The sequence below is a fragment of the Aulonocara sp. 'chitande type north' Nkhata Bay genome, linkage group LG1 (assembly GCF_057382095.1).
Source record: "Aulonocara sp. 'chitande type north' Nkhata Bay isolate Kocher_YH1m ecotype deep benthic linkage group LG1, A_spYH_male_GT1.1, whole genome shotgun sequence".
Taxonomy (NCBI): Eukaryota; Metazoa; Chordata; class Actinopteri; order Cichliformes; family Cichlidae; genus Aulonocara; species Aulonocara sp. 'chitande type north' Nkhata Bay.
Window position 1 is genome coordinate 1,045,469 of NC_141344.1, and position 10,117 is coordinate 1,055,585.

At 49.8% G+C, this 10,117-nt stretch overlaps 1 protein-coding gene across 9 annotated transcripts in view; it reads right to left on the reverse strand.

The window, feature by feature from the left end:
- The window catches only part of znf536 (zinc finger protein 536), a 216,622-nt gene that overhangs the window by 68,439 nt on the left and 138,066 nt on the right, over positions 1-10,117 (reverse strand). For all 9 annotated transcript variants that reach the window (XM_086278038.1, XM_086274845.1, XM_086277255.1 and 6 more), the window contains one exon: positions 1,374-1,532. In XM_086278038.1, coding sequence (XP_086134164.1) covers positions 1,374-1,532 — 159 coding nt within the window. The remainder of the gene's footprint in view (positions 1-1,373; positions 1,533-10,117) is intronic.

Genomic DNA, 10,117 nt, shown 5'->3' on the forward strand with positions numbered 1-10,117 from the left:
TGCTGTCCAGCAGGGGGCGACTCCCATGAAGTCTGATTGGATAGAAGCCTGTGAGAAAAAGCACATCCTGTGTCCTCAGTGAACTCGCCGGTTTCAGGTCTGACCCAATAAAGCAGGACGCTCGTGTTTGGTCCGTCACGCAGGATGCAGGGGAGGATGGCGTGTGACTGACGTGGAGTTATTACCGTGTTCTGGGGACCCAAGTGAGCTTAAGGGTTAATGCTATAATGCTGAATTAGCAGAACAACATGGCATAAAGCAGCTTTGTTCCAGCAGCATCAGTCACAGGAACAACTCGCAGTTTTTCATAGGAGGTCTTTATTACTACGATCGATCTCGCTCTTCTTTATGTGGGATTATGCTTGCGTGGATAGCCAAAGTGGTCCAGAGAGGACTCTCGTTTGGAAGACCTCGGGTGAATAATAACGCTGAGCTGTCCACAGTGTTTGGAAGCTGAGGAGCTGAGAGGCAGGAAACACCTGAGAAACTTTAGCCAGGTGTCCTTGTGGTAAGGTGTCCTCTGCACAGTCTGAATGTGACTTTAACCTGGATAGTCAGTGGGGCGTTCGTACCTCGCAGAGGGTTAGCGCCCTGGCTCCTGTCCACGGTCCACATCATTACTCTGACCGAAAACAACCGGGGGGACGGCGCCGCTCCGAGGGTTAGCACACCCGCCCGAAACATAAAGCTAAATCTATTCGACACACGGTCTCACGAACATCCCTGCGAACGGTGGACAGGCCGGCTTTGTTTTGCCTCGAAAGTTATTGAGAGTTAGAGAGTGTGAAATTGCCCTCTGAGTGATGTCATTGGAGGACACTGAACCCTTGTTGTGTTAATTAGAGCTCAATGAAATGATGAGCAGGAAAAAAAGTGGAATAACAATGGCCTTAAGCCTAAATGAGGGACACTGAGAGGAAGTGCACGCTCGCCAGCAGTTTCCTTAATTTGGATTTATGTGAGTCTGAAGGAAACGTGCTCAAATCCAGCAGCTGATAACACGGAGCCTCTGGGATTAGATCCCACGGACAGAGACAGATTAGGACCGAGGCAGGCCTGCTAGACCTGACACTGCTGAACTGGGATGACTGGGTTTGTGACGGCCTGTACTCTGTTCCTTTCTTTCTTTGTCTTCTTCCCGCATCGATGTTCAAACTGATAGATTATCGATGGATCTGCGTCCTCTCCATCACAGAGGGAGACTGACTCCAGCGAGCCGATATTCAGAAACCAATATGTCAGCCTGAGCCCAGAAGAAATGTCAGAACAAGCGCTGAAGTAAATTTTGCATGAAGTCCAATAAATGTTTCATAGCTGCAGAGACGCAGAGCAGGCGGGGGGTGTGCGGGTGGGTGGAGGGTGGAGGCACTGACCTGTGTGTATCCGCAGGTGGACCTTCAGGTGATGGGAGGTGCGGAAGGACTTGCCGCAGTAAGGGCAGTCCTTGGAGGACGAGCCCAGGGAGCGCTCTCGATGCTGGGGCAGAGGCGGCTGGATGCTCCCCGCTGTCTTCACCAAGTCCTCGCCAACATCTGGAGCACACACACACACACACACACACACACGAGGAGGGGAAGACAAATGGAAGGCGTGTTGAGTGCCAGCCCTGCACACATCACATCATAACACAACACATTCTTCCTCTTTGTCCCTCGTTTCCTGCGCTCGGTGTGCGAACGCCACACAAAGTCAAACGCATCAAACGAGTTCACGGACCGTGCTGTTTTCCTCCTGACAGAATGCTGACAGTTCATAAGCTTTCTTCAGAAACACCCCCCCATAACCTGTTTTTCTTTTTTTATCCTGGCTGCTGTCGTCGCTCGCGTTAAGCTAATGCTGGAGTGCAGTGAGAATTAACAATGCAAACTGAGACAGAAGAAAAGAGGGAGAGGGCCGCGTTTGGCTTCGTCAGCATCGCAGGATATCCTCGCATCTCTTGCTGCGACCCGATTTTGACAGGTAGCTGTCAGAGATATGATAGGGTGATAACAGTTTTGACCCCGCCCTCCGCCACTTCCTCCGCACGCCAAAAAAACGATGATGCACAGTTTAGTGCAACAGCAGTCTGTTATCAACGCGATCACCCCCCGAACGCAAATCTAAAGATGAGTGACGACAACCTGGGAATGTGTTGACAGCAGCATAATCTGAGGTGAGGGTGTCGGCGTCACGCTGCACACGCCGGCCTCGCCGCGCTGATTTGCCGTGTTTAAAGGCCGGGAGAAGAAACGCATCAGAGAAAAATATACAACAGATACTTGATAAATATCTGGAAGCTGTAAAATTAAAAATATCCTTTCTGGTTCTGCACAATTTGGTGGACGTCGCCGTGCGGGAGGTTCAACGCGAGATCTCACAGCAAAACGCCCAAATTCATTTCCTGCTTTTGTTCTGGAGCTTTTTTTATGTTTTCTTTAATTACGGGACGGCTGCAGGACTCATTCATCTGATCTCTGCGGGCTTCCATCACACTTTAGAACTTAAATATGCTCAGTATTTAAATACACACTCAAACAATCAGCAGCATTACATTCGTTCAAATTTCTTCTTTAAAACATCTCATGAATCCCTGCACGTGCTCAAAATAAGGACACTGGCCTAAATTCATTTATTGTGTTTCACAATAATAAAAATGAAAGAAATAAAAAACTAAAATGAGAAAAATATCTCCACTCATTAACAAATATAGTGCAGTTCATTTAATTTTTATATAGTTTATGTGCAAAACAGCATTTGATGTTTTCTTTGTGCTCTCATGGTGACGGCAAAGCTCTGACTAACAGTCAAAGAGCTTCCTGCGGTGCCTCAGAGAGGGATCTGACTCTGGCCTCACGAACAACCACGCAGGTGGAACTTCATCCACACACACGCCCTCAGGCTCTGACGATCTTCAGCAGGACACACAGTGAATTAACCTGAAACTGAGACAGCTGTGAACCGTTGGGACGTCTGTTGCGCTCGCACCAGCAGATCTGGTCTCTGTAACAGCCCGGAAAGACGTCCGCGGACGTCCTCCGGCAGCTTTGCCTCATGAATCCGCTCGTCAAAGCTCGAACCCGACGTTTCACAGGACGCGGCGGATCATGCCGGGTCCGGTGGCGCCTTTGTGTACGGGCAGGCTAACATGGCCTAGACCAACGCTGAACTGTTCGCCATTCAGCAGAAAGTAAGTGTTATTTATTTTCTGTGCCGCACACGATTGGGCGTGTGTGCGGGGGAAGGCGGGGGGGCAGAAAGAAAGAGGAAGAATCAAACCCACGGAGGCACCCACGGGAGCACAATGAGGAGCAGTCGCTAACAGGAGCCTAATCTTTTCTTTTCTGCGGCTCCCCCCTCCTCCTCCTCCTCTGTCGGGGAGTCAAATAAGGTTTACAGAATGGAAAGACCCAAGTCAGCAAGTCCTCTTCCACACTGACACTAAACACACGAGTCCATCCAGCCTCGCCGCTATCAGGCTGAAGCCTATTTATCACAGCAGGAAGTGAAAGGCGACCTAAATGTAAGTCTGTGAGGGACAATACGCCGTCATCGCCGCTCTGCACGGCGGGACGGTTTCATTCAGCGTACAGTAAGAGGAGAGGGGGGCAGGGCGAGGGCCGAGAGGCAGATGTTTAACTTCTGCAGCACCGACGAGTCCAATCGAATCTGTGGAGAACTAAAAGAACATCTGCAGGAAATTTACAGCATTGAGCGGAATTATTTCAGGCACCACTTTGTTTGTTTCGTGGAAATTATTTCATTTCCACACAGAAAAACTCCCCGAAAAGTCGACATCTACTCAAATACAACAGAGGATGACTATAAATATATGTTTTTGTATTTTATTTAATGCTCCCTGCTGAGTCAGCTTTCACACACACAGGATTTAATGCTTCCTGCGCTCACACGTGAGAGGAATGAGGCGCCACGATCGTTCAGACTTTCAGATGGAGATGGAAAATAATCGTTCTGTTCAGTTTGAGCTTTTACTTTTCACGTCCTGAATTCCAACGCACGACAAGACGGTTTATAAAAGCCTCACATGTCAGAGTTTCGATGGGTTAGACGTGCACGTTTCGGGGACGTGTTCACGAATCGCACCAACCGCCGCCTCCGGGCGCTCGCACGTGTGTGTAATCTTTCACCGATTTATGGACTCCTGGATTCGAAGGCTCGGATGTGTTTCAGCAAAATTTCAGCTCAGAGTGGAAAAACATGAAAGCGACGCCTCGTCCTGCTCCGCTGAACCCGCCCGACCTCAGGAAAAAAAAAAAAGTGAAGCGCTGGAGAAAAAGTCGCCGTCTGCACGACCGTGCTTTAGCTTCATCTTCGCTTTCGTTTGCTGCTCTTATTTTTATGTACAAAAATGTGCACATGTTAAAGTTGCAACGTCTCTTTTTATATGTAAGATTTATCAGACCGGCACATATGTTAAAAAATAATTTCTCAGTCATAATTAAAGCACCACATGAAAAAAGCCAGACAGCTTATTTTAGCGTAACAGCAGCGCGATAAGGAGCCGTCACAGCTTTAGGCTTCAGGGTTCAAACCTCAGATTTCAGTTTCCAACAACAACCAAAAGTGTTTTTGGTATATGAAGTTTGCACAGCGCTCCTTATATGACAGACACGTGTATCATGTATATGTTCAGACTTATAACACGTGGGAGCAGAAACCCCGAGGTGACTCGATCTGAGAGGGAACGACCCAACAGGGAAGCAGCTTTATGATGTCACAGCAGCCCGGCGGCAGCTGCTGAAGCCAAACCCTCCTGTTCCTGCGCCTGACGCAGCAGAGCTGCAGTAGGTGTGACATCAGCCTGACGAGCTGGCCTCTGGCCTGCACACGTCCACTTTTCTCCCTTTAATGGAGGAAAAATCTTCAGTTTGTCCACATGGACACAGACACTTCATCGCCCTGAGGCAAAAAACAATCCCCGCCCCCCCGCTCGAGTTATCAAGGCTTCTTTTACGGAGGGGGAGGGGAGGGGGCCGGGGTTTGTCTTCTGTCTGTTGAGCTGGGACGTGAAATCTGTTCCTATGGTTTCGTGATTTCAGGTGGAATTATAATTTTCTCCATCAGCTGCACCCTCCCTGTTACGTGTGCCGTCCTGGAAAGAGGAAATAATTATATAAACCCCCCCCAGCACTCGGTCTGCACCATACTGTAGCCGTACTCATAAACATATTTTGAGTGGTCTACTGTACAGATCCCTTTTTGGCAAAGACTCCCGGCATCGTGTAGCAGACACTGGCCCACCTGCCCACCCCAGATGGGGCTAAAATTAAAAAATCCAAAACACAGATTAGAAGCAGGAAAAACACCAGACCCCACACACACACACACACACACACACACTCACACACACACACTCAGCGCACACTCACACACACACACACACACACACACACTCAGCGCACACACACTCAGCGCACACACACACACACACACTCAGCGCACACACACTCACACACACTCAGCGCACACACACTCACACACTCAGCGCACACACACTCACACACACACACACACACACACACACACTCAGCGCACACACACACACACACTCAGCGCACACACACACACACACACACACACACACACACACTCACACACACACTCAGCGCACACACACACACACACACACACACACTCAGCGCACACACACACACACTCACACACACACTCAGCGCACACACACACTCAGCGCACACACACACACACACACTCACACACACTCACACACACACTCAGCGCACACACACACACACACACACACTCACACACACTCACACACACACACACTCAGCGCACACACACACTCAGCGCACACACACACACACTCACACACACTCACACACACACTCAGCGCACACACACACACACACACACACTCACACACACACTCAGCGCACACACACACACACTCAGCGCACACACACACACTCACACACACACTCACACACACACTCAGCGCACACACACACACACTCAGCGCACACACACTCAGCGCACACACACACACACTCAGCGCACACACACACACTCCGCGCACACACACTCACACACACACACTCACACACACACACTCACACACACACACTCAGCGCACACACACTCAGCGCACACACACACTCACACACACACACTCAGCGCACACACACACTCACACACACACACTCAGCGCACACACACACACACTCAGCGCACACACACACACACACTCAGCGCACACACACACACACACTCACACACACACACTCAGCGCACACACACACACACACTCAGCGCACACACAGACGTGTCCTTGTGTGTCAGGGTTAATAGTGCTCCTGTAAGAGGAAGACACACCACTGAGAGGATGAGAGTGTGCTCTCCTGGCATATAACAGCCCTTCAATAATAAATGGGCTTCACACATTCACACACAGAGCGCACACAGAGGTGCGTTGGGCCGTAGAGGCGTGTGACGTGCGCACACGTGACGAGCGTCCGGCCCGCGCGTCTTTAATCAGTCGGCTGATCCGCAGCTTTAATGCGGCTGTTCCAATTACTGTAAAAGTCAGCCGGCTCCATATAACCACAAATATTGACACTTTATTGCACAACACATTTATGACATTTTGAAGGTCACGCCATATATTAGGCATCGCCGCAGCAGAGGGGGGGCTCAGACCGCCTGTTGACACCCCGCCGTAACTGTCCTGAGTATTGATTTTTTTCTTTTCATGCAAAGATTTTCTGTTGGAGACGCGACATTAATGCGACGGTCACAGGTGAGCCTGTGAACTACAATCACAAAAACTACATTTCCCTACAGTTGGTTGCTTCTGTGCGGATGTTGTGACATTGTGACACAAAGTCAGGCATTTGTGTTTACAAATGTCTGCGTGTTAACATTTTTAAATAAACTGCACAGAAAAAAATGATTGTTTTTCAGGTTTTTCTACCCAACCTGAAAGTTTTACCGACACTTCTCCTTCTCACAGATTTGAGCTCAAATCTCAGCTTCCTGTTTGGTCTGAACACACAAAGCTCGCTGAGATGTTTCTTTCAGCAGCAGGAGAGCTTCGTTTCTGCTTTGGACGCTTTGTTGATCTCGGTGTCCGAGAGGAAGGTTGGCTACAGACTCGTGATTGGCAGGTCGTTAGCCAATGAGAGATGGGTTTCGCAGTCTGATCTGCCCCACGTTGTCGTATTTGGTTTCAGATGACGCTCACAGAGGTGCTGCCGGCTGGTGGTGGGAGGCTGCGTGGCAGCTTGTTTCTGATAGGTTCCTGGTGTCGCGCATCCTGTGGCTCGGCTGGCCGGTTTTCTGAGACCGACCGGTGAGGTTGGTGACTCTAAACGACCCAAGATGGCGTAAGAAGGACGAACACCATCGTGCCGTCACTGCGAGCTAAACCACAGTCACAGTTTTATTTGTTCATGTCGGCGAGTGTCCTACGGGGCAGCGGACCCTCCGCTGGCTGCGCTGCTCGGTGAGAACGGCGCCGAATGTCGAAGCATCGCTTGTGTCAGAGGCTCGTGCTGAGCTTGATTTCAGCCAAAATGATCATAATTCATGTGAAAATCTGTTTTTATTCTTATTCATTAAACATTCGACGCGCCGCTTCTTCTTCTGCGGTTTGCATGCGTGAGCCCTCCCCTGCCTCCACCCCAGGAAGAAACATGACAAACGCAGCGCTGCGACTGTGCTCCTACAAGAATATCACAGAGGGGGAAAAAGGAGAAATACATGTATAATTCAGCTGTATCTGATCTGAGACCAGCTCCTCTCCCCTCTGCCTTTACTGGTGTCACGGCGGCGTAATGGAACATGCCAGAACAAAGGCTCCGAGATCAGATTGGAGCAGAGTTGAGCAGGCCATCTGGGAGGCAGGCTGAGTATCAGTCACTCTGCCTGCTGTCGGCTGCACTCACACTCACGCACACACACTTCCCCTCTGACTCACAGTGTGTGTGTGTGTGTGTGTGTGTGTGTGTGTGTGTGTGTGTGTGTGTGTGTGCAAGAGACACCTCACTCCCTTCTGACCGCACGTCACCACCGAAGCATCGCCACCGAGGGGGATACGCCACCGAGGAGGCAGCACAGCAACTGACTGACAAAGATACAAACTGATGTGTGTGCGTGCCCCTGGGACAGTGGCCACACCCAGCTCCCATTAATGGAAAAAAAATCATCAACAACATGAAAATAAAAGCAGAGGCCGTGTGCGATGCCAGGGGTGCAGGTTGGAGGATGGCGGCGGGCGTGGGGGGGTGCTGGCAGTTCCTTAATGGCGCTCTTTCAATCACACTTTGCACTCTAAACGCTCTGTGGTTTTGATTAGTATGATATCACTTTCAGGAAATAAAACTGGGGGGGGGGAGAAAAAAAGCACATCAGTCATAAAAACACAAGATGTTTTGCTTTTTGCTCGGCCATTATTCTAATGTGTCACGTGACTCCCGTCGAAGCCCGGCGGCCTCTCCCTGCAGCCAAATAACTGATTGAGGGGAGGACCAGTGTGTGTGTGTGTGTGTGTGTGTGTGTGTGTGTGTGTGTGTGTGTGTGCTGGGGGTGGCGGAAACAGTTTGAAAAGGGGAAAGATATTAAGAGAGATTGGGTGAGACGGGGAGAGAGAGTAAACGTGATGACATCATTTGAAAGGCATTAGGCTTTTAAAAATGCGCCCGGGGGGACTTGATTTCCTTACAGCAGAGCAACACAACACCATCCGGCCTGATGCTCGCTCGCTCTCTCACACCCCTCCCCTTCATTCTTCTTCTTCTCCTCTTTTTTTTGATTTGGACCACTGCCATCTTTGTGAGCGTCTGGTTCATGCGAGTTAATCAATTTGAGGTTTAGTTACACTGCTGATGCTAGCACTCCAGCCACAGCTAGAACGTAATCTGAACTCGCAGAATTTATTAACCAAACACCAATTATCATTAAACACCACTGCATTATGCCCCTCCTTTTACCACCTGACAACCACTACTAAATGAAATTTTAGATTAAAGTTATTCGGCCCGTGATTTATGAGCACCGAGAGGAGCGCCTCTCTCTCTTAATGCGCACGCCGTGTTTTTCCTGCTGCCGCGGGAATACACCCGGGATCAGAGACGTCTCCGAGGTATTACAGCAACCGGGTCCGGGAGAGGACCGGGAGAGGAGGAAGGCCGGGAAAGAGCGAACGCCGTCCTCACCTCTTGCTCTGACCTCGCTCGGCCGCCAAGGAGGAAGGAGGCAGAGAAGGAAGTTTGTTGAGGTTTTAGGTTTTCACACACACACACACACACACACACACACACACACACACACACACACACACACACACACGTGTTTGTGAGATTCAAACAGCAGCAGAGTGTGTTACATATAAGGCGGTGGGGTAAACAGGGGCACCAGATGTTCTTTGATGTTAATAATGGCATTTATTATTAATATTAATTAGACCGCATTCAGCAATACATTTGGGCCATTTCCAAGTCAATTAAGCAAAATGGCATTCGGGAGATGTTGAAACGACATTTTAAGGCAGGTGTTCGGCGCTCCCCTAATAAAACATTTTTGCAGCTCCTGAAAAACAGCCCATTTTATTCGCTTTCTCTTTGTTTACTCGTCCTCGCCGCGAATGAACTGTATCTCCAAAAACACATATTGACGATGCCTTTTTTTTTACATTCGAGCACATTATCGAATTAAAGTACGCAGGAGGCGGTAATTCTGATAATGCGCACACGACATGTTGCGTCCGCAGAGACCCGCGGGGGTTAATCCACGTATGAAACCACCGCGGCGACCATCAGGACGGGGGCAGGAAGAACACTTTGAGGATTATTGAGCATGTTTTTTGAAATCTGCGAGGCCCGGTCCACATGGCTGCAGAAACCGGTTCACCGAATCAGAGTCTGGGGGGGCGGGGGGTCCTACATTATAGTGAAAATAATCCCGAGCTGCTATAAGGATAAAGAAGCTGCTTTGAGCTGAACGCCGACCTGCCACACCTCTCAGCCTGCGCGTGTGTGCGCGCACTCAGCCCTGCTTTTGGCAGCAGGCCCTGTTTTCTGTGTTTTTTTCAGAGCTGGTGGAGGCAGCAGCCTTACAATGGTACATTAACAATCTGTGCGTTCATTTATCAGTGTGTGCGATT